The following is a 26,701-nucleotide window of genomic DNA, read 5'->3' on the forward strand; positions in this document are numbered from 1 at the left end:
CATTTTTTACAAACATGACATTGTTTAGATAAATTAAATCTACAAGAAATTTATTTGGCAAAACATGCAAATAAATTTGTATTTAATTTAGATTTGTCAAATTTTAATATTATTTTCTTGATTACTTTAATGTTATTTCTTTACAGCCAATGCGTAGAGACATGCGAGATATATGGGACCGACATATGTTTACAAGAGATGCTCGCATAGATGGAGCGCCATGGTACAACAGGGTAATCAATTTATCAAATATATAATATTTATTAATACAGGTTGTTCCTGGTTCCTGTTTCTCCTACTGGAAGATTTTAAATGTGATTTTTTAATCACATTAAAAGTATTTATAGTTAATTGTTTTTTTACAGGGGCTAGAGAATGTTCCTGATGATTAAAAAGTACAAATAATATATTTCAAAATAGAAATGCAGCGACAGTTACATGATACATAGATATGAGATATATATGACAAAGTGTCATTCAATTGTAAATTATATAATAATTAATGATAGAAAAATATATCATATTACCTTGAATATATTTTATTTCTAACTTCCTAGATATAAAAACTAATCTATAATTGTAAATTTTGTAGGGATAACAATTAATTTGCCATTAATATAAAATTAAATTAAATTGTTTCAGTTTCTTTCACTTGATATTGAAATGATATGTGTAAAATTAAAAGGCAATATGTATGATTTAGTTTGCAAAATTTTTATTATTTTTATACTTGTGTTTAATCTTAAATCTCTACAGCAATAATTTATTAAATCTATAGTAAAATTTTATCACAAGAATATTCTATATAATTATTTACATCATTTTAGTTGATAAATTATGATAATTTGAGTTATACTAATGATTTTTAATAATAAAACAAATCTTGTTAAGTTAATGAATTGTAAATGTATCATATAGTATTCATAGATTTAGGTCGGAGTAATCCTGCTTCCACTGGTTTCTTACGGTAACAGGAGATGGAACTAACCGAGTAACATTATCTTTATTCTAAAGTTACAAGCATTACTTAGCTAAGCGTTTCTCACGATGGCGTCATATAGGTTTATGGTATTGATAAGATGAAGCCATAAATTGCAAAGAACCCCGTTTGTTGAAGTCTTAAGTATGATATTTTCAGAAAATCAATAGTTAGCACTACTCTCGGTAATGTAACTTAGTTACTTTAGCGATATATATCAAGTTAACGTACGTGCAGTTCGAGCTTTAGGTAAATAATGGGGCGTGCTTCCTCCCACCATATTTAGAACATGTGCCCTGAATCATACACTTGAGCGAGATGTTTGAGAGATGCTAACGCGTAATTAATATTGACACACGTCGTCATATCACGTTTATACGATGTCCTCGTATGCGAGACGTTTATACTTATTTGTTACAAATACAGCAATTTGATACATACATATTTATATAGTTAGATATATTTAACACAGTCATTCATCAATATTCTATATAATATTTAATTCTACAATTAGAACGTATGTTTCCATATCACGTAATGTACAATTTTATTAAAAAAAAAAAAAAACATGAGAAACTACAGAAAAGTAGTTTATTAAACTTTAAAAATGTCAACACATACATTAGTTCATCTTAATAACGTTGTTTAATGTTGAGCATTAAGATATTAAATTTTTGTGAACGAAAAGCCAAGCGTAAATTCATCAAAGGACATGCCATTAAAATGGAAGGTGTATTTGAGGTTTCTCGTTTTAACTTAGGGATCGTAATTCCAAGAGAGTTACTTCTAGATCCTATTTCCGGAGACCACGCGCATGATGGTCTAGAAGGTACATCGTACTTTTAAAAAGCGTGGTTAAGAAATTTTACTTTAAAGCATATACTTCAAAGCTTCGTACAGCAAGCATATACTCTGTAAAAACTTTTCAACCTGTAATCCTTAAATCGCACGAAAAAGTTTTACGTGCGTTTTTTTACTTCGAGCATAGTATTACAACAGCTTTATATTGTAAGTCAGCATGAAAATAAGCTTAACGAAAAAATGGGTTTTCACATAGTAAACACGTGGGTGACAGCGATATGTTTCTTGGTACTCACTATTTGAGCAACAAGTGTGCTGGTTCAGAGAGGTTCAGAGAAATATGTTACTCTTCGTGTGATAAACTTTGACACGAGATCATTGGATTGACGAAGAATGATCATGGTTCGAAGTAAAAAAGAAAATTATGAGCGTCAAAGCGGAAAAATACACTTAAGTAAATATATTTTAAATTTTAACATAAATATTTTACATTAGTAATTTACGTATTTTACTATATCTCCTAAAATTATTTTCGTATAATTTTTACTTTTAGTTTTTTTATTATCAACATGCTTCTTCAATCTCTTTCGCGAAAATTATTTACGAGATCGATATTCAGCTTAAATGTGGCTGTTGAAAAAGACTGACGTGTCACAAATTCGTCGCTGAAAGAAAGAAAGAATAAAAAATGGAAGAAAAAAGTTCTTTAAATAATTGTACATAATGTATTAGTCGCGCGAGGCATTTGTGCTTCCGACAGACGCGATAGATGAAACCGGAAACAACCGTCAAGATACTGTCGTCGTTTCTCATCGGCGATTAACAAGAATTAATAGACTGTTACGTGATCAGGTGACAGATTAAAAATTAATATCGCGAAAGTAGCTGGTTCCGCGAGGAATATTACCTTAGATGTACGCGCACGTGAAATGAAAATTCTTCGCTTGTCAGACTGTCAGAGAAAGAAATATCCGGCAGCGGACGGGGAGGATATTCCCCCCTCCCCCCCCCTCCCCTTGCCGTTGGGAATTCTTATTTCCTCTTTTCTTCCCTCCCGCTTAAAGCGCGTTTCGCTATCCATTTTCCCGGCACGTTCAATACCTAAAGTAGAGACGCTCCGAAATTTTCATTGCCATAGGTGGGAGGCCACGGTGACACGCAGGAAACTTCAACATAGAGAGAAAGAGGTTCCAGACGTGCGAAACGGCGGTGCCCCTTTGTTTTCTTACGTTACAGTCCAGAACCTTCGAAAAATGTATAAGAACGACCCCGGAAACGGGTGGATGCGAACAACGAACAATAGTTGACGGCGACGACAAGGGTTTTTCGTGATAATGAAGTTACATGTGTGATTCGGTTTTTAAAAAATGATTTAATGCGTTGGTACTAGGAACATGAATGTTCGACGTAGATATTTTTTTTATATGAAGAACGAATGAGGACTATGTAAAAGAGGATTATTATTGAGATATAGAGTTAATATTCTTGAATAATAAAACTCTATATGGATTCATATATATATGACTTCTATATACAATAGACATTATTCTTAAAAAAAAGAAAAATTGAAATAACTTTTTCAGTCAAATTTAATTAATCACACGAGCCATTATGAAGTTCGGAATCTTTTATCTCGCACGCGAATTAGTCGCTAAAATTAAGAATGCACCTGTATTTGTGCCGCGTGTTTCTCTCCAATTTACAACATTTCCGCGCAATTTCCAATACGCAGTTTCATTTCCATCCTCTTATTAACGTAGGGGATTATTAGCGGTATTTAGGTCGGCCGAATAGGAATCCATCAACGGTGGTGATTAATACAAATTTGCAATTTACAGTTTATTAACGCGAAACTATCAACCAGAACAAAAAGCAACGCGATGAATTCGCAATGTTTTTCCGCTTGTCGCGACTCGTGTCAACACGCTGCGAGTATATCTCGCTACTATATCTCTGCTATTGCAGTCGACGGAGTATTTAATTAAGTAAGCAAGATTGATATTAAATGCGTACACGCGAAAGCATTGTTGTAATATGCGGTGAGAGCGTAAGATGGAATTGCGGCTTTATTATAAATAAATTATGCTTCGTAATTACGCAAAGCGCATTGCGCTCTTGCATCGACCGCTTTGGACTTCTCGTTATTGGCTCGTAAAAGGCCCCCGAAAAACATTAAAGTCAGCAGGGAACGAGTAAAGCCAACGTGCCTTTCCTCAAAAGAATGTATTATTCATGCCTCTGTACGAAGCTCCCGAAGGAAAGTCCCCGCAGAGGCGTTTCCGCTTCGACTCATCATACACCTAAGAATTTATGATCTCTGAAAACAAGTACGAATACACGAAGTGCGATTGTAGTAAGTGAATATTTTCGTACTTGATTGTGTCTAATGTAAAAAGTTATATTAATATATTACTGACAAGTATTTCGGCTTTCCAGAAATAATTAACGCCGATAAACCTTTAAAAGCACAAGCAGCAATTACACATATTATTAATTATATCATCTGGTTATTTGTATTAATGCCAATTATTTTGGTATAATTAATTTGTAAATAACTGAAGTAGTTTTATTGCAAGTTTAAAAAAAATATATAACTTGCACACAAATATATGACTGAATATTGTTAAAATATTATTGACCATTAGTCAACTTTTTATTTTGACAAAAACTTGTTTCGAAAGATGTCATTTAATATCAGTATAAAATTTTATTTTGAACTTGCGCGAAAGAAAGATCCACTAATTCTATATGGTATGTATATAATTAAAAAAAATTAACTATTACAATACATTATCTTTGACCTCCTTGTACATACACATATCTTTTTAGTGCGAACATTTCCATATTTACATATCTCAATAGTATTTTCCTCAATTATTATTAACGACGTAATAAAATATGACGACTTACAGCACTGCGGTTTTCGATAACAATACAAGGCTCGTAGGAAAAGCTGCCGCTGTAAATCCTGCTTTCGCCTTGTACCCTATAAATCATGAAAGAACGTACAATACCTGTGCAAAATCGACAGAGCGTCTTGCACGATGCACGACATTAATCTTAGATTACGATAAGCGGCATCACACTCCGCGCTTTTGCAGAACGCGGTTGTCGCGACAAATCTCGCGTCGCAGTAACGCACTTTCCGGAATCCTCAACGCAAATTTTTCGAAAATCGCGTTTTATCCCAAATCCCGAGGCCCGGGAGAACCGCGTCTTGATCACCGTTACGGATTCCTACTTCGGGAAATGGAATTTATCGATTCGCGTGTGCTCGTTCGCCTCTCTGAACTAACGACAACGTCGGCATCGGTTAATCGCGCAATTTCGCGTCTTTCATCTAAAAAATTCTGTAAGCAACGTCAAACACCATCGTATTAACTCTTCGTCAAAATTATCTTTCTTGTTTTACTTCAACCCCTCTTCCATTATCGCATCTTCCATGAACTTATGTTTATCAGCTCCTTATTGAAAAAGCGCGATAACGCACTCTTCGTGATAATATTCACTTTTAGAAAAGTATTTCTATATTGATTCTAAATTAATATTTTTTACAAATTGTTTACAGATTATTGAGTTACAAAAGAAAAAAAATGTTCGACTCTTTTCATTTTACCTTCAGAAATATTAAAGCATAACATGACATACGAAATTGCAGTGATAAAACGCAGAGAACTAACACAAACCATAAATATATACATGCATGTTCTATTGGCTAATTAATTGATTAATTTAAATATAATAATTTTACAATTCTACAAAATGTCTACATTGCATTCAATTTGCGAAATTGTAATATTACTGCAATGTAATTGAGAGATTCTGTGTTAGTCTGTGGGAAATATTTTTATGCTAATTTTATGTTAATTTCATGAAGTTACATAAATTTAATTAGATTTACATTTTCAAAATATATGTCAAAGTGAAAAGCCGATATCAATATTGCAATGTTATTAATCTGTCGCGCGTGAACAGTTTTGCATATCTGCCGTTTCTTTTGACTGTTACTGTACCACTCGGAGGATTAATTACATGGCGCTTCACTTGCGCGAAGGGTTCGAGGGTGCCTTCATTGCCAATTCCAATTTGAGAAAATCGTGGAAAGTCCGATACACTCACGGTACACTGTGCAAAGTTGCTCGACCTGCTTCCTCGTACTTACCATGGCAGTTTTTTGCATTCGCCGTTACTTTCCAACGCAAACGAACGCTTGTCCCCGTTCCTTTTAATGTCAACGATGTAACATGCTAGTCGTATGTTCGTACAAAATTAAATGAAACAGAAGCGAAAGAATTAATTTTACATCTAACTTTGGGCGTCCTTCATACCACCTTGTGTGGCAGTCTCTACGTTGTATCATGCAAGGACGACAGAGATAGTTGGATATTTGTTTGAAGTTTATCAAAAAAGTAATTCATTTTGACGGCTTTTTTTTTTATCCGCAGGTGATTGCTTTTTGTTCCTAGCAACGTCATAAATCACTGCGCGATGTAAAACGTGAAAAAGCTGTCTCTTGTATTCTGTTGAAAATAAAATCACGTTTACATTATAACAGTGAGTAGTGAAGAGAAGAATTAGGAAAGTGAAACTATTTATATATGTATAATGTGTGCTTTATAATATAGTTTTATAATACGGAACGATTAAATAACAAATTAAGTTTATTATCATACTATATTCATTCGAATTATTTTAATTAAAAATGATTTTAAATTATGTTTTCGTAAATCTCTTATTAACGGAAGTATTCAAAATAAGAAATAAAAGGAGAAATAACAAGAAATAAATGGACCATCCTATATAACATTCCGCAGTTAAAACTGAATAGGAAAATAATATTGAAGCTAATGAGAGAACAATTACTTTTAAAATATATAGCAATTTTTACCTAACGATGCAAAACAAATGGATAATTTATGCGGGTCTATTTGCCTCGCTGTTGGTTTGGTCGAATATTTTTTAGTATTTTAAGCATAGGCCATCTTTCAATTTACAGAGATGAAACTGAGAATCTACAATAAAATCCGCGAAGTGGTGATGCCATCTTTGAAATCCATTTTCACGGATAAATGAAAACTTGCTGAACTTACATCTCGTGCCACTTTGCATATATCTGAAAAGTTTTATGGAAATTAAAATTTTCCTGCTAGTCAGTTCTACCACGAAATTTCAATTGGCTTGCCAGAAACGCAGTTTCGACTCTTGGACTTTAATTAATGCGCCAAATCAAGATTGCAGGTATTCCTTTACATAGATTTTAAATTGTCGTATTGTTAGGTGATGTATAAGCGTATTATTATCCGTTATGAATTTCACAGAAGATTTATGAAAACATTTACCAAATTAATTGCCATATTAAATCGTATATGACATATTATCGTCGTGAAAATGATCCATGCTCCATCATTAATTATATTATAATTTGACAGTGTTTTGCAATAGTATAATAAAACAATAAAATAGAATACAATCAATTTATGTACTTGGATAAATTTAATTTAAATTTTATATTTTATATTTTTACCTCGTTCTTTTGATAAAAGGTAAAAATGTAACTAAAATGATGTATTTAATATATTGAACTTTAGAAAATATGATAAACGTAAAACTCTAGCATTCTGGATTTGTGCAAAATAAATAAATAATTTTATAAATCGGCTCCTCTGTTTTATGAACACTTTTGCTTTGAATTTCGTTTACTGCAAAATCCTTGTTAATAGTTAACAGCAACAGTTTCGCATATTATAATTACAAAATGTGTAAACGCCATGATACATGATAAAGTTTAAGAAATGCTATTAACATATTTTTAAAAAAATATAAGTATAAAGCATTTAAACTCACTCTGCGCTTTTAGAAGTTTCTCTCGTGAAACAGCTGCTTTGAGAAGCACTGGTCTATACGACACAATGTCCTGCTGCCCTAAGTTCGTTCTAAGTGTTTCTCCCCTCGAGCTGCTATCCTTATGCAGGAGTTGGAGTTGGTAGAGGCACAAAGCTTGGACTGTGCCGGCTCCGGCGTCCGTGACACGAGCCGAGGGTGAAGAACGACCAGAGCGGTAGCGCGCTCGCGGCGAGCTGCACAGTCGAGCGTGAGGCTTCGTCGGAGCAACTTGGTCTGCGCGCGCGCGCGCGTTTTTACTTCGCCGATCGCGTCGTTTCGAAATTCTAGGAGTAAAGGAGTGAAGGAGAGCGAGTCATCGATAGACGCGCGCTTCTCGAGCGAACTGCGTCACCTGCCGAATGTTACATTTGTAAGGAAATCGAGAGAAAAACCGAGTGAGTCGACAAAGCCGCGATCGCGTGGGTCTCGATTCCGTTGAGCGTCGCTCACAGTTGTGCGCGACGCTTCGTTGAGGTAGCTTCGTCAGGTAGCGAGCGAGGTTTCGAAGGATTTTCTTGGACATTTTACATGCCTAGAAAACTGGTTTGTCGTGATATCGTTCAGAATTCCATTCGAGATAATATACGTGAAAACCAGTGACGACGGCGATATAACTTCTTCGAAATTGTCGGTATGTGTTGTGCATGTGTACGTTTGTACTTTTGTGATGTATTCTTTGTGGCGTATTTTTTGTTCTGCTTGAAGTTTATTTCGTGCTAACTTTGGTCGAAAGTGATGATTTAGTGATTGCTTGACATAAAGTTTTTTAGCAACAAGCAACTCAGCGGTAAAACTGCGTGAAGTTGCCGCTATTGCAATAATAGAGTTTGTTTTGTAACTTGGAGCGTTGATTTTTATTTATACGTTGCATTTTGAGAATGCTAATATAGCAGTACTTTCCGCATAATACATAATTATTTTCTCTCTAGTTAATATTTTCTATTCTATTTTACATTTTATTCTTTTTATTTTTATTGTGAACTAATCGCATCGTACATCATGAAACAACATAAATAAATTCACGATTATTCTTTAGTAACCTCGAGATATCGATAGTAACGAAGAGATCGATTCACGATTATCAATTTGGCATGAAGCCACTCGCAATTCATATTCACACAACGGTCGATTTCTAAACGTAAACTTTCCATTCTCACCGCTGAATATCGCGAGGAATCAATCAGCCAACTAACCTCCTGAATTCGCGTCAGGTTAGATTACGAAATTTCGTGAAAATTCAATCTTCCACTAACTTCTAGCGTCTGTTTGGAAACTACAGTCGACATCAGGATTTTTCAACTTTTTTTGGTTAAAACTCTGGTAAACTTAATTTTCTCAACTTTCGCCTTTAGGAAAACAAAATCTACTTTCTAGAGGCTTCTTTTTGATAAGAATTTTTAACGATAAGGTTTCGACTTGCCTCACTCTTTGAATGATAAGATATATATAGTATTTCTATCAAATACTGTTAATTAAATTATATTAAAAATAGCGTTATCTCATTACATTCCGAAAGAATAGAGACGCATTGATAATTTTTCGTCGAATCTCTACGAAAGAAATATTACAGTTCCGCTGGTTGAAAAACACTGACTGAGACGCACATAGGGGAGCGTCCTTTTTTACTACGCAGCTTGTTTGTCCTTGAGCAGGTTAAGGAAGAGGGATCTTTCGACGCTACAGAGCGTTTCATCGTTCAGTGGCCTTGTGGAAACGACGGGGAGTAGTGACGCAATTCCCATACTCCTGCCCGTATCTCGGAAAGGAAGGAAAAATCTGTGATGACGGCAACGGTGCGGCTTTGAGACGGTGTCTCTCCTCACCTCGGCCGGTGCGACGCGTGTGCGGCAGGCGCATGTTATGTATGATGGTGTACGTGAGATCGTGCGTCCGGATCGTTCGTGAACTCGGCAACAGCCTGTAGCCTCGTGGCAGCTGGTGGTGTTTGCTACGCGCACAAGGGAAAAAAGAAGTGGAAGACATCAATACGGACGAGGACTCGTTTCGGATTTCGACGCCGCCGGACCGACCATGTGGATCTTTGGGAATTACTCGAGGCGATTGACCGTTATCGGAATAGGTAAGTGCACAAAGAATTTTAAGATAGTACACGACCCGGAATTCTTTTTTTTCCGAAGAACACGTGAACTACAGATTAAAGTCGAACAGGAGGACGCATGCTGTGTAGAATGTAGGGCGTAGGATATATTTATTCTTTTCCTCCTTTTTACTGTTAGGCTCTACGCACAATAGAGAAAATATTAGGAATAAGAATAAATATTGAATATTAGGAAGAGCAATTTTTGGAATTATTTTACTTCAAACAAGGGAATGGAATGGATTAATTATTTCTAATTTTTATTTCTTATTTTCTTGTTTTAAAATAAAATAATATCAATTTTCTACTTTTAATATTTAATATTTATTTTTATTCCTAATATTTTCTCTATTGCGTAGGGCCTTAGTCTCTATTGATAATATTGTATTGTGTGTTAAAAAATATACGATAAAAATAATACACAATACTGAAATCCAAATTTTATAGTTTTTGAACGAGATTTTTAAGAGTGTTATGTTTAAATGCAAGATGTGATGTAATCATTTTTTTGTTATTTACGATCGAATAAAGACAGTAAGAATTAATAATTGACAGTTAAGAATTAATAATTGATGCCATTTGATGTATTCATTTATTCAATCATAAACATCTGTTTTGCACAGACGCATGTCATAAATAATAAATAGACAAATGTGCATATACACGATTGAGAAAGACAAGTTTTATTCATCATTAGAAATTATATTCGTTGGAGAACAATTAAAAAAAATAATATTTGCTTAATATACATAATTATATAGAATTAAAATGTTATAGAGAAGTACAAATGGTCTCATATTTTATAAATTTTTGTGCACATTCACTAAACGTATGTTTAAAATCGATGAGCATTGTTCACTGCACGAGCACTTTATTTAGGAAGAGAACCACGTATTTTCGAAACGAATTGACGGTAAGAAAGGAAGCATGCGTCTTCGTATAAGAAAAATAGCGCGCAACGTGTACAACTCGTGCGATTAAATGGAAACCCGGGATCGCTGTCTTTCTCGTTGATAAATTGCATCTTCAGAATGAGACCAGCGGAACTCAAAAAGATGCCAATGCTCCAAGATTGTGGAGCATTTCGAAAACAATGAAAGCAATTGATAATACAGATAATACAGAAGGAGGAGGATATACAATGTATATGTGCTCAGAAAATAGATTTTTTCAAAGTATCAAAGTAAAACAATACAAAACAATACTAATATCTCGTTTTGTATAGCAGAATTATTCCACAAATTACCATAATTTGCAGTATTTTACTTTGCAACATTTAAATAAGAAAAAGTAAAGTAAAAATCATAAAAATTTAATTGTTTTTCTTTTCTGCTAAAGAGAAATTCTATATTGCGATTAATTGATTGATAGAATATAGAATATTTTAGTGAATGAATTCACGTGACATCTGTTCAAAGAAATACCTGTATCTTCCCGTCAAAATATATAACACTATTATGAAAACTTGATTTCTCTCCGGCAGGGGATAAACACATTTCATTTCGATCCTCCCGTAAACTAGGTATTCTGACACGCGCCGATCTCATTCCGGAGGTACGAAATACCTCGAATTGTTTCCATCGACATAACGAGATTGCGTCAACCATTGCGTATCTCTATTCGCGTGAAGTCGATGGAAGTGCACGTAGATGACGTGCCTGCCGAGTTCGAGCGAAGTTACGTTGTAATCTTCTTACACTGAAGAAACGTCGAAACTTGGACGCGTCAATAAACCATTAGCACGAACGTAAACTAAAAGCCATACCTACCTACGAGAACCGCAGGCGTTAAGAGCAGTTTTTCTTTAGCCTAAATTTGCACGACTGAAGTAAAAATTCAGTTGTCGCGAATTTGAAACTTTGCTGCTTGAATTATTTAGTACGTTGGACGAAAATCGACCACATTTAGCATTTTAAAACGTATTAGTAACAATGCTTATTTATTATTTATTGTAAATGAATCATTATTTATTACAGATAAGATAAAGATAAAATTATAATAATATTTTATCTATGATGTGAGAAGAAATTGACGCAATCTGATCAGAATACATACTTATTGTTAGAATTATCTCGCTTTCCAAATTGAATTAATATAATAAATTAATATTGACTTGATTATATAGTCAAGTATAGATACAATGTTCTGAAATATAAACAATTCAACAGTATATTTTAAATTCTTAATTATAATTTAAAGATTTATTAACTATCAATATTATATATACATTTACAAAAAAGGAGTATATTAAAATTATTTTTAAGTGAGTTTAAATTGGCTTCACTATTTATTCTTTAATCTTTTATCTAAGTACCTCGATAATTAAGCCGTAAATTACTCGGTACTCCTTACAGTCGATTTTAACGAAATTGTCGCAGGAAATCCGGGAGTTAATTGAAACACCATTTACGGTTGGAATTTTCTGGTACTGATGTTGCTCCGGAATTTCCGTTATCTTTGTAAACTTGGACCAAATGGTAGATATTTTCACTTCAAAATATATAAAAGTTTTAAAATGCCATTAACACCAAAGAATCTTATGATCTTATATATAGTAGCATAAAATTATATTTTTAGTAATTAATTATTCTCGATACTTCAAATAGCATAGTCTATTAAAAAGTGACATTTAAACGAAAAACGTGAAAAATATTTAAGCGAACTCAAAGTGTTCTACCATTTTTATTCGCAATAAATAAAAAGGTAGGAAATATTTGATCTTAGTTTAATATTTTTCATACTTTTGTACATGTACTATTCATTCCATTTTTCAATTTTAGCCATAATCTGACTTACACATATCATATAATCATAAAAGTAAATTGAAACGAAGTAGAAGTTTGAATACAACGTGAATATCGATATGACATGAATAAGTAATTATCATGCGGAATCCTTAATGAATTTCGGTGAATAACATGTCTAAATATTTGTAATTACGTTTTATATATATATATATATATATATATATATATATATATATATATATAAATAAGTATAGCGATAATAATTCGTCACCTTAAAATTGATTTAATAAATGGATTTATTTGATCATTTAATTATTCGTATTTCAGAATAGATAGATTCGTTTATTCCGTTACTATTTTTGGAAAATAACTAAATGATCATGATGGACTGCTGTCACAAAATTGGTTATTTTAGTTGTATACCGTAGAGAAAATTGGAAAAGCTACGATCCAACTCGACGCAGCCATAAAATCGCGCACGTTAAACGAAACGTGTTCGCGGTTATTTCGTGACAATTTCTTTTCGTTCGGGAACGGTCATGTTGTTTGAGTATTTCTTGCGAAAACACGTGTGTATGTTTGTAATTAAAAAAAAAATACAGATTTTACACAGCGCGATTTTTCGTTTGGCCGAACGACCTTTCGCGTCGCGCGGAAAGCCGGGGTCGCGCACACCGCTGGGAACGAATTCTATGTTCGCGTTCGTATAATTGGCAGATAATGCTGGTAATGCATGATAATTAAACCGCACTTCGTTGCGTCACGGTTAAACGCGATGATTCTTGCGCGTTGCCTAGTTTCTGTGGAGGAACGACCATAAAGCAGGAATTAATCGATACAATCTATTGTGCATTTTGACGAGTTTAATGGTTTTCTTTCTTTTTTTTCTGTCGTTTGTTTTAATTATTATTTCACTTATTGTTGCACTTTGATTTATCTAGGCAAAAACGTCATAATTCACGAATTCTACACTTATGAGATTTTTGATTGGGAAACTTTTTTTATGTTTGCATCTTTGAACTGATATGGCTTAATAATGTCTGATATAATCTGTCAGCGGTATCCAACGTATTATTGAATATGCTAATACAATACTGATATAGTAGCAAAATAATAGTTCTGAATGAAATATATCATAGGAACGTGCATTTTACATAATAAATATGGAAATTCTGAGAAAAATTATGATGAAATTAATATTTTGTCAAACTATGAATCTTTAGAAGCATTTTTTTATTAAAGAATTATATTGATTAATGTTTTTGTTTAAAAAAAGAAATATTACATCGATAGGAATATTTAACATGATATTTCTTTTATAAACAATATGTATATAAAATTTAAGGGTAGTAGAAAAAAATGTAGCAGAAAGAGAATTGGACGTAGATAACAAAATTAAACCAACCAAGAGAGAAAATGTCATTTGAAAAATCTTTAATACCAATTTCGTTATATTCCGGTAATAACGAGAAAATTAAAAAGCTCGGAAGATAATTGTATCTATAATACTCTGACAAGATATGAGTTTAGTTGTAATTATTGTACATTATTGTATTACAAGGCACAAAATGTTTATCTATTGCCACGTAAATGCGCTGGAAAGTTATTGAATTAATTTGAAACCTCTATGTGACATAAATGACAAAATCATTTTCACAGATTAATTGTATGAAACAAACCAATCTTTATAACATCTTTTTTTAACAGACATCTTTCTACATTTACACAAAATATTTTTTTAAATAATTTAAAATTTATAAATTTTAATTTCTGGTTAATTTGACTAACAGTAATTATATATTTATATTTTTTAAAGAATTCTGCAATAGTTAATGTCACATAATTTTGTCTTTCTTCGACAATTGTATCCGAGTCTTACAGTTTAAACATTCTATTTCATTCAATTGTTTTCAGCAATTTCATGTTTCATTCATGAACGAGTTTACATGCGCATATCCATGTCGAAACGTGTGTCGATACATGTCGAACATGTTCAATATGTGAAGTTGACGTATCATTTTATAGAAACTAACTATTGAGAGTTGGCTTTATTTTTAATAATTTTACAACTTTTACATGAAACAAATAATGAAATAAAAATAGATACAGATATTTAGCATTCGTCGTTTACAGTTGCAACTGGATGTGTACGTGTAATAATTTACAGAATAATCTTTTTTTGTTTTTTTGTCATTCGCGTTTTTCTTAAAATCTTACTCGCGCGCGGGAATTTGTTTTACGCGCCAAAACGATGCGCCAAGAGGTCGCGTCTCGCGCCAAGTTCACGCGTGACGAAAGACCGGTCGTGTCTTTACGCGAGTTTGAAATATTCGAAAAGCTTTGTTGGCTGTGGTTAGTTGTTTTTTAGTTATTTGATTCCGGCGGGGATAATCGTCATAAAAGAGTTTGACTCGCGTGCGCGTTTATTGATTGTCGTGTATTGTTTTTCATATTCCGGTAGATTTATGGCGTAATGTCGGCGAGAGTGGATGATTTTCGTGAATACGTGTGTTTAAGGTTATGTGTAGTATTTGAGAACTGCAATTGTGTGAAATTTCGTCGGATGAAAAACATTCGCGACGACCAAAGCTCGTCGGAATATAGCAATGCTACTCTCATGTGATGTTTTTGTCGGACGTCGTTTGATCTTCGGCAATGCCGATCGCCATATAATTTAAGTTGCATGAGCCGAATCGCGGTATTATATTTTGTGCGTCATTTTTGATATTTTGGCGAATTCATGGTAGCGAACGTGTATGGTATCCGGAAGTGAGTGTATTGTAGAAGCGATCGTGATAAGAATTTCCATGGAAACCTCAATTGTACACGCAGAAAATCGTTACGAAGTATCGACGTTCATTGTATTTCGGCATGCGGAAGTTCGCGTTCGGAAATGAAAGATTGCGAGATGGTGTGAAATATTTATGTCGGAGGTTATATTCTTGTAATCACCGCCGCGTCAGTTGTGTACATGTGCAAAATGTGAAGAAACTTGAATATAAACTCGAACCGAGAATTGAGGCTACTGTGATTGCCGGTTACCGAGGTTAGATTAGACACTCGACTCGTTGGATGCTGCGGTCCACGTCCGGTTGCAGCCGTATACGGTGAGTACTAGATGTCGGAATTCGTTATTTTCAGCTGCACTTTATACTTTCTGCGTTTAAAGTGGAAAAGCAATGCGACAGAACAATTTTAGAATCCAAAATTTATGTAGAACTATTTATGTAAAGTTCTTGAAGTTTGATGCAGTATAATGAAGGAAATCTCGCAGCGCAAATTAACACAACACAGTGTGAATCTGCCATCTCAATTTGTCTGAGCTACTTTTTTGTTTGATTCACTAAAGCTTTTTATTTGCTTCAAAACAAAAACTATATTGTTAAAATTGTTAAAAATAAAGCCAGAACTCTCACTGGTTTGAGTTTCCCCGAAATAATACGTCAGCTTTACAAACATACACACGCACACAATTCGAACGGTTAACAGTGAATGAACCTGTATTGCGTTTACCAGAAATTCGAATGTATGCACAAAGGCAGTGTAATGTGCGCGGACAAAATCGCGTCACGGTCGTCGCGTCATCTCGCTTGCTACTCTCGTTCGGCGCGGCGTTGCTTGCTTTTCTGTTCACGAACGAGCGCGGTGAAAATAATTGCTTTCGCCGTATTGTGCAACGGCGATCGTTTCTCGTATCGAAGGTTTTCTTTGAGCGAATGTAGGCGAGGCAGCGCTTTGTGGGTTACGAGGGGAACGTTGAACATATATGAGGTGTTTCTTAATGCACGCTGGGGTCCCACTGGGGATACCAGCGTTTTCTCATTTCGCCAAGACCGGTGTTATACACCGCGAAAATATTGCACTCTCTACTTACTGTAAAAATTTCCTTCAGTGTTTAATTATTTTTGGACGTAAAACATTCCTGAAACTCCGTATATTATCATTCTTTTCGCTTAAAAGGAAAATAGAGGTAAATGGAATTTGCTAGGAGAGATCGTTAGGCTCCGTCTTTTAATTGTATCGGGAAAGAGATAGGTTTTTAGAGAAGAATAGTACAATTTTATAGGTTGAAAATTGATTTTTAATAACATATATATATATAAGCAAAGATAAATTAATGAATAATATAACCTAGTTATTATTTTGCATCAACAGCATTAATAATTCATATTTTTTGCTCGAAGCAAATTGTCACTGGTGTGTAACGCGATATTACGAACACTACGATATTGATAAAAAAAATAGTCGGTACAATAAGAGTAAAAAGCGACACTGAACGAAAACTGTGAAGACAAAGTATTCAGACAAAAATATTCAAAAATATTCAGACAAAAGTCCATATTTTGATAACACTGCTCGTATCGTTAATATCTTTGTTAGTATTTTACAACTCGAAATCCCGTTCCGTGGATGTGGAGGAACTTTTTTCGTCGTTTCGGTGAGTGTAATATACAATACGTTGCGAGCCGTGCTTAGATTTTAAGACCCGTACGTATATGTAGATCGCCGATGAAGTCGCGGAATTTCCGCCGGTTTAATTTAACTTTTCTTCGGCGGGCTAAGCGCGCTAACGAACAAATTAAGCCCCAATTTGCATGCGGGCTCGCGTTCGCGCTAGTGATCCGCGACGACAACGTGCTCTAAACCCGGTTGCACAAATTTTTTTTTGCCTCCCTTCTTTCTGCGGGGCATAATTGCCAATCACGATTATCGTTTTTTACGCGCTGGAATAGTTCGGTAATCGGTATGAACACGTCACTTAACGCCGTTTTCGCGCACTATCGGAACTAAACGACGCGGACACGACATAGCCCGTATTTGATCCTATCGGTCTCTTTATTATTTTCCTTTTTATCAGAACGCCCGTTCGATTGCCGGAAAATCGATAAAGCGATTCGGAGGGGCCTCGAACGCGAAGAACCGCGCAAGCTCCCACTTTTTTTTTCAATAAATGAGTTATTCGGTATTCGGTATTCGTTGAATAATGGTCTATCGACTGATGCAAGATTCAGTATCCAGATAATGCATACGGTGGACAAAAGCAGAATGGATTTATATTCGGTTTTCATCGCGTGAATCGGTCACCACGTGTTCTGGTCACCGCTAATTTTCACAATCGTTGATACGATTTTTTGTATAGGGGAGCGCAATCATACATCCTTTCATTTACATGATGAATACTGCGTATTCAGCAACAAACAGTGGGAGGGAATACTGAATCATCAGTAATACAGAATTCGACTCTGATTACGATAATACGATTTCATTTTCTTTGTTAGTAGAAATTTTCTTCAAGGGAGATATTCGATTAAAAAAATTTTTTAAATATATTTTGAAACTTATTTTACGTCAAACTTTTTTCGTGCCATTTTAATTTTTTTCAAAATATATTAATACATAAGACCGAAATATTTAATTCTCTGAGCGACTTTAATATCTATCGAGCGAAGATTAAATAAAAACTTAAATTTAGTCAAGAAAAGTCACGGACGGTACTTTTGTTTTTCTGCAACATCTCTTGAAACTGAAATTGTCCGGGTCTTGCATTCAGAGTGTCAATTGGATGAAATACTAAAAGCGTTCCTTTACATGCCACAGAGCACAGCAATATTCACAGGCATTTAATGTCGTTATAAGCTCCACTGAATACTCTAACGAATTTTCCGTGACTGATCTCTTTTTTTTCTTTTTTTTTATTGTCTCGTGGCATTGGAATTATACATTGAATAATTGGCAACACAATGAGATCTAGAAATTTCGATACTACTATCTATGCCGATCGTTATTAGAATGAGAGCATCGAAACGAGTAATATTTCCAACGAGTTTATCGATGTTCGATCTAATTGCCGATTATTGTTCGAAACACATTTTTATGTTTTCACTCTTCCGCGCCGAAAAAAAGAACGATTAAACGCAGTTTTGATGTTAAAGCATTCTATGAATTTAATCTTGTATTATATTATCTCGGGGAAGAATTTAATTAATCCGTTTGCAATCAACGGATAACAATTCGCACCGAGATATAAAATGCATTTTTATCATTCTGTGCTCTTTTCCCGCAATCCACCATGCTTTCAAACGAAAATTATTTGTGATACGATCGCTTCTCACAAGGAGTTTTTCGAGATACGCAAATTTAATTTCGCCGTGGATAAACATCATGCGCTTGATGATATTTTCTCTTCAAAAATTAATAATTAATTAGAGAAATACAAAGAATCGTCCGAGACGTCATCTTCGCCGGGTATTTCGCTTTTTACGCGAAGAGCATTTTTTGCAAAGTTATTTACCGGCATGGAAGGCGGAAGAATATTAAGAAAGTTTTTACCAAAGGTATGCGGCCTACATAAAGGACTGTCATGATAGCAAGTTTAGCTTCAACTTCCGTCCATCGTTCTCGTGTTTGTCCTTCGGTGCATGTTCTAGACGCGCGCGGAATCGTGATCAAAGGCGTTACTCAACGGTACGAATAATATTGGCGCATGCCGCAACACAGGCGACAGCCGCGTGTGACACTAGTCTATCAATATTATTGCATACCCGAGTTTATGGATTTCGTCGTTGTGTTGCATCTTGAGCTGTTTACCGGAACGGCGCATTATAAGGCTGAAACGCGATCACCGGGAAAAATCGATAAAGCGCGCCGACTCGGAGATAAAAGTAACTTCAAGAACGCTGATTGCCGTGCCGCGTCACGCGGAAAAGCCACTGATGGCAGACTAGCAAGCTAATAATTGCGTATCACGAAAGTATCGTTTGCTATCTACGTCTACTTGCTATATATGTCTCCGACACGAGTAGTTCGATACGAACGAACTGTTTCGCAACTTGCTGCTCGTGAAAGCAACAGCTGATGCAGTGCATACATGCACATTTGTCTTCTAATGATAGCGAGCTAGCACTCATAAGCAGTTGGAATAATCAAGTGGCCATGTGATCTTCTGATTAGTTATCTCACATCTCTTCTATCGAAAATGATTGATTTACAAACAGCTAACGGAGATAAAAAGAACAAAAGGCTTTATTTTTTACTTTATTTTTTTTTCGGCATAGCGAAAATGTGTAAAAAGCTATAAGTAACTATTAAAAGTAGGAAGAAACATTTTTCTAAATAATAACCACGTAATTGAAATACATTTTATCTGTTATCTTATTATTATTTTGTAAATGGTCTTAAGATTGAAATTAATGAGTTGGAAGATAATAATAAATTGATATAAATAATGCAAATAACAGAAGTTTGAATTGCAATAATTGCTTTGATGTTTCAATTAAAATTGAAATAAAATTAAAAGAGATTTAGATAAGTTTGTATGCGTATAACGCATTCCAATGATGTCATCGTTGGCAGAAGTGGGACGAGATTGAGAATCAGGTACAGCTTGAGCTCTCAATAACCTTCGAGACTATGATAATTCACGCTCGTATATTCTCGTGTCCGTTTCTATCAATTTCCGTATCGATGTGACATTTCCATTGTAAGCATTCCTATTATTGTAGAAAAGCGTATACGTGATGAGATGGATTCTTTTTTTAGGCGGTATTGAAATAATTTCATTCTTTTCCTATTTTTTTTATTATTTTCTGTTTATCTTTGATTTCGTAGAATTGGTTTAATTTAAAAGATAATCTTATAAAGCATGATAATGTGAACACATTGATCATTCTTATTAATTGATTAACATTTTGCGAAAGTGTAATAACCAGAGTTTTATTGTAAAACTTTAATGTAGTATTGCACGCGTGTATTAAATATAATATACATATATAAAAAATTTATTACATATAAAGAGAAACAGATATCACATCAACGTCACTTTCCAATATAATTGAAACGTTTTTCATTTCGCTTTTGTATTAGTTTTGCAAATTACTTTTTTAATTGTTTAAAAAAAGGCAACGGAATTTTATACTTCAAACTCGCGATGTGTTTCCATTGAAGTACAAAGCTTACAACTATGTATTATTTTTAGCAGCAATGCAGCAATGCATTAATACAATTCAATTCCACTTTTATTTCTCTTGTTTTGAATTACATTTTTGGAAGGGAAATTCCGGGATGTATCCGGGACGTGGATAAATGGATTTATTTCCAAAATGAAAAAAGGACATAATTAGATTTGCAAGTTAGATTCTAGCACATTTAAACATCCGGTGGAAGTTGAAGTAATATTAATCTTCACGATAATATCGATTGCAAACTTTACACTGGGCTAAATAATACTAGACGCAAAATGTGAATGCAAAATACTGTATTCACTTGCAGTATAATCTATTCTATCTTGCAATTCGGAGAAAATTGCGATTCCGCGAAATTTACTAATCGTGAAATCTATTAAAATGAGATCGGCTATGTTGTCCGCTGGCGCTATAGAAATTTGCGAAGAATAAACATCGGTATTACATTAATTTGAAATTAACATTAAGCGGGTTTCGCGAATGATGACGAGATATAATGCGGCGTGTAGCCTTTTATACCGGTGTTTAATTACGACCGCATCATCCCGAGTTTTCGCGTCGCTAATTACTGCGCGTAAATTAGCGCGAAATTTATTTCGCTGTAACGAATTTGCGGTGCGAAGAATTGGCTACGCCTGTAAAACGAGCACTTGTCTTACAAAGTTGAAAATTCGCATTTTGACTCTGTAATTTAAACGAAAAGTATGCCGTAGGATTATAAAATTATTTGTATTTTGTACGCATAGCAATTCGCGTAATCTTGATAAAAGAACTGTACGCGTTATTTGTATTATTTCGCAAATTCAGAGCGTCTGCTATCATTAATGAATAAAATTAATTTTGTCCGCAGTCTATTTTAGTAATAAAAGCGTTTACGGCCGTTATTAAGCACAAATGCCATTAAAACGAAGAAGGCTGTAATGAGGGATGTTACGAGCGGATTTTGGAAAAGCCGTAAATTTAATACTCTCGAATGCGCGCATTTGAATTAAGCCGTGCACACACGTATCTCGGAGCGTACTTTCAGATACGATCCCTCATTGGCGGTTCGCAACCTCAGACCGCATTTAGCACAAGTTCGGCTTAACATTTCGATATACGCCTCGTAAGTTTTCGCCAAGCTCAAACGTCAATTTTGGTCGGATGTCATCGCAACTGATTTCCTGCGATTTTGATTACGATTATAGCGATGAGTCGCTGGAAGCGATAAATAGTTAATAGATATAAATTGCGAGCTGTATTGAAAAAAATGTTAGCTACTAATCCATGGATATCTTTGGGAATCTGCTAATCGATAATACAGAGAACATAACGTGATACACAATAGCCGGAGAACGAGTGAAGTTTTCCAGCTGCACGTTGATTTCTGCCGCTTCTTTCTTGAACTTAATAATCGGAGAGCGCGTTTTTGTTCCCATAACGATGTCATAATGCAATATTAAGTCATTAGCTCGAGAACGGCTTCGAGATATCCATTCGTATTATTATTCTTGCCGTGTAGGCGAGAAACGCGGAGGTCGATATTGCAATCCAGCGAGCTGCCATTAAAAATACACGGCAGATGTTAATGAGCGTTAAATACTGAAACAACACGCTGCTTTCTCTTATGGCTGTTCTTCTTACTCGCACATCCCGAGATAATCATTACGTTGTTTCTCTCAAGGGAGAGGGAGGACACAGCGGCCGGATGCATTTTTGCAGAAAATGGAGCCGGCGCTCTCCGATTGTTAGATCCTAGAAAGAAGTGCGGCGGAGTTAACGTGCAGTTACCTCGAGCCGCGCGCATTGTCTGCGGAGCATGCAATTGAAGTGCATTCATCGGCGATTGCATGCCGCGCAATGCCGCACTTTGTTCTTCATGACGACTGGCTTTGCTAGCTCGCTCCAGCAATTCGAAGGCTCTTATATCAATGTGATTTACAAGTTCTTCAGAATAATTGAGGTGGAATTTAGTGCCTTATAATATGTATAAGATTACATAACGTGCGTATATTTTTCGATATTTTTTTCATGTTTAAGAAAGCAGTTAAATCGTGCAAAACTTTGGTAGATTATTAAGATGCGATTTTCTGAAGCGTTATAACGCGATGTACCACACATAGAGGTGCACGTGTGCAGGGATATATGCACTACTCCCGAAACTGTTCGTGTATCTAAGCATATAAGAAGATAAACAGGATATATATATAGATATTTGCATCTAGATACAACAATAACAACATCACGGTTATAGCTGTAAATTTATTCCCTGGGAATGCGATACGCCTCGCTGCCGCGATACACCGTCCGACGCTGCCGCCGGCTGCAGCTTTCCGATGCATAACAATGTAACCACGCGATCCGCTTCCTCTCGAAATAACGACCGCATAATGCAACAGATAGCACCTGTTAACGCGCCTCTAAATACCGACCTAATTATTATTTATCAAGTGGAGCGTAACGCGTCATCCAACATTCCTCAAACTCGTAATTAATTAACCAGTGGTTTTTCCGTCGCGCGAAGCGCCATCAGCGGTTAATGAGAAATTTAAGGACGCCTAATGCAGATACGACTAATTAAAAAAATTTCAGGTACAACCGACGAACCTTTCTGTAGTTCAGTTCCAGTGCAAACGCGAGAACGTGACTCCGTTGCCCGTCCCAAATTAGCTTGCGAGCGCTCTTCAATTTAATGCCTGCTTCTTGACCCAGCAAGCGCCGTCGCTTGCGGGTGGAACCGCCGTTTAACAGGTTATCACAAAGGACTAATTAATATGATAGCGGAACAAAAATTAATTTTTCCGCGAGCCGTCCGGTTCGCGCCGCTTTCGCTGATAACGCTGATCTTGATAACGGTGGACTTTAACCATTTTTCTTCTTTTTTCACCGAATCTAGATTAGATTAGAAATTTCTAATTAACAGTTTTAGTGATACACCATATAAGATCGAGTCTGTCTGATATTACATATAAGGTAGTTTTTTTTCCCCAAATCTAGAAACAAGATTAAAAAATATATATAGTAATAAAGGAATATGAAGTCATTGATAATGTTATTAGAAATAAAAGTTATCTTGCTCTAATAGTAAATAGTTATCGTCAAAAATAATAAAAATTGATAATTTTACTACGAATTTCGATAATAAAAAATTAATTTCGTCTAGTGCTGCAACAGTTGCATTCATTACAAAAATCAGAAATATTAATGAAAATCAGAAATATTTAACAAATCGTATAGTGAAAATTTATATTCCATATAATTTCAAATATTTTGAGAATTTGAGCGTTGTATTCTTTTCAACGCGTTTTGATCGCGTGATGATTGCATCGCAATTTCAGTTTTGTAACAAACGCCCGGAAAAGCGCATTGATTGCTGTCTCCAAACTAAATTTGTGATATTTCAACCGGTAAAACGATCCATCGCGTCATCCGGCAAGCGCATTCGCGCGAACTTTATACCTTTTTGAATATCTCCCAATGTATCCTTAATTGTAGCCACCCTATATACGCAGCAATATTGGAACGCCAAAATATCAAAAAATTGCAATTTTTTTACGACACGAGATAGTCCGTTTTAATCTATCCCCGCTATAGCTTCCAGAATAAAAGCTTTGCAATCCGATTTTTACACAAAGCTTACTATAGTTCCACGCGAGACGTGACACATGAACGACAGATCTTCAATAACAGCGATTCAAAGTAATTAAATTTAATAATGAAATCTCTTCAATGGAATAATATCGAATAAATAATTCCTCATTTAATCAAGTTTTGATTGTGACAATTATTTTAATCAGTCCATGATGTGAACGTATCACGGAATTACATTAATAAAAGATTGAGATAATATTATTTTTTAATTATCTTCATCAAGAACGGACTTAAGGATTAGTGAAGCGAGAAGAACGAGGCGAGGTCATTGCTTCGAGCTCTTCCTTCATAAGATAAGATCTTCCATAAAATCAAAATTTGTATTTTGTATCGTTCACAAAGATTATATTAGATATTAACGAATTATACAAAGGGATAGCTATTTTTTAAGATAAATTTAGTTAGAAAATACTTGGAAAATACCTGCAAGCAAAATGCAATTTACCGATATTGTTGAAATTACAATTTAAAATTACAAAAATTTGAAATTACACAAATTAAAATCAATTTGCATATTTAGTCTTTTAGTAGCAACACATCGAATGTTGAGCGTATTTATGCTCGAAATTGCGGCTAATTAAAACGTTTTAAAATTTCCTGATCAAAAACGGCATAGGTAGCGAAAATTTCAATTTCCCTTTACACAATATTCTGTTGCCTTACGAAATTTATATTCGAAACGGAATAAAGGCTACACAATCTACGATCGACATGCGCGGGAAATATGCACGCGGCGCGATCCGATATCTAATATTTTTTCGCTGACGGCACTTGCGGGAGAGGATTTTGGATATCTATGATTTCGCATGAGTTTCGCATATCTATCGCACGATATTATTCGTAATAACCGCGAGAAGATCGGAGAGAGAGTGTATCGCGCCGAGCTAAAGGGCGCGATGAGAAAGCCGCCTGGCAAAATATGATAGCAGCTTTAAACCGTGTGAAATTTTTTTCTCATACCGCGTCTAAGAAAAACACTACGGTTTCAGCCAATTCGAGCGGTTCCATTTCTATAGTTCTATAGTTCTCGCGCATACATATCTTCTGCAGCCGATGACAGAATATATCTTCTCTTATACGGTGGAGTTTCTCGTGCGAAAAAAGTGCCGGATTGCCTTGAGTTAATATCTTTGAATGGAGAATCTATTTCTCGGTCTCTAAAGAAACGCACGATTTTCTTCTGCTAACGCACGCAGAATTTCGTCCCTTTAATTTTCCTCAGAAATTTCTTGCGTATTTGTGGATATTTCGCTTAAGCTTTTTCTGATTTTCTACAAAAAAATTTGTGCAATGCACGAAATATGAATATATTGAAAATATATTTATCAGAATGTGAAAATATAATAAATATTAAATAAATATGAATTTCTACGAAAATATAAATATTTACACGTTTTTTCGCACATTATTCTATTTATTTGTCTGTTTTTTTTTTTATTAAAAGTAGGAAAAAAAAATAAACGACATTGAACAAACTTTACGGTTTGCCTTTTGCAAATATATCGGACTGCCAGGGGCACAGTTAAACGTAATGTAAGTTCAGCGATGTGTGACGCGTATGCCGCGTAAGCAAAAGGAGTAAAACAAAAACTACGCTAGCAATCGATATCTTCCGCGTTACTTTTGACGTTCGGTCACTTCGCTTTATGAGCATTCTACCATCATAAATGTGACATTTTACGGATATGCGTTTTATGCAATGCAATTCGGTGCGAAAAGACCGCGCGAGCCACGCAAGCAGTTTGCACTCGGTAGCTAACTTTCGAGTTTCAGATTGCGAAGGTAGCAAACGCACATGTGCGCTCACACGCGTGTATGTGAGAGAGTGTATATATACGCGTGGGAATTTCTATGTGCATTTTCAAGGTATCCGGCCATCTGGATCCAGTTTCCACCTGGTTCCTCGGCTACTTGCGTATCCATTGGCGCGTAACTTTCGAGTTACCCTTCAAACGATGAAGGGTGGCCGGACGGAAGTTATAATCTGGACTCGTAAAAAATTTCCTTGAACTCACGAACGTTTCCCAACAATCGAAAACTATTGAAACTATTTAACTTACGATTATTTGCTGAAAAACATCATTAGTTTGGGTCTCTAATTATATACCAATTATGTGCGACATACACTGATTATATACATATAATCATATATAGGTTGCTTCTACCGATCTGTTTTCCTCTTATGAGTTCTTTGAACCTAGACGTAATCGTTCAGTACTGAGATATGCGACTATTTGTCTTTAGTTATCAATTTCCAATACTAAACGTCTTTGTAAGTAATCCTGAAATAGTAAATCTAGTAATGAAATAATCTACTAGAAATTAATCAGATAAATTTAATAACTTACAAGGCAAAGTATGATTATTTTCTTAGATAATTGCGGAGCGATGTGTATATAATAATATTAGCTATTTTCGCCATTTCGCAGTTCATGTTGTTTTTGCCAAATTTGCTCCATGTAATTCATAATATTATTACTTCATTATCTCTAACATTTCATCATTAAGTTATGCATGCATGATGAAAATCGAATATCAATGATATCGAAGAAAATTTGAAAATATTTAATTGAATATTCGAGAAGCCATAAATATTCAATGT

At 34.9% G+C, this 26,701-nt stretch overlaps 1 protein-coding gene and 1 long non-coding RNA gene across 6 annotated transcripts in view; one reads left to right on the plus strand and one right to left on the minus strand.

Moving 5' to 3' along the window:
* Positions 1-1,665: 1,665 nt before the first annotated feature.
* On the minus strand, positions 1,666-7,777 carry LOC105676105 (uncharacterized). The gene is made up of 3 exons (XR_001101352.2): positions 7,625-7,777; positions 6,669-6,893; positions 1,666-6,300 (listed from the first exon to the last, which is right to left on the minus strand). It is a non-coding gene; the product is annotated as an uncharacterized lncRNA (long non-coding RNA).
* Positions 7,778-7,877: 100 nt separating this feature from the next.
* The window catches only part of LOC105676103 (Leucine-rich repeat activity-regulated protein at synapses), a 73,816-nt gene continuing 54,992 nt past the window's right edge, over positions 7,878-26,701 (plus strand). Inside the window, exons 1-2 of one of the 5 annotated variants that reach the window (XM_012373714.2) lie at positions 7,878-8,294; positions 9,316-9,743. In XM_012373714.2, the coding sequence (XP_012229137.1) occupies positions 9,695-9,743 (49 nt within the window). In that variant the 5' untranslated portion in view covers positions 7,878-8,294; positions 9,316-9,694. Of the gene's footprint in view, positions 8,295-8,740; positions 8,875-8,959; positions 8,984-9,315; positions 9,744-26,701 lie in introns of those variants that run through there. The other 4 variants (XM_012373716.2, XM_012373718.2, XM_012373715.2 and 1 more) reach the window with 4 other exon arrangements.

Source organism: Linepithema humile, chromosome 5 (assembly GCF_040581485.1).
Source record: "Linepithema humile isolate Giens D197 chromosome 5, Lhum_UNIL_v1.0, whole genome shotgun sequence".
In the NCBI taxonomy this organism is placed as follows: Eukaryota; Metazoa; Arthropoda; class Insecta; order Hymenoptera; family Formicidae; genus Linepithema; species Linepithema humile.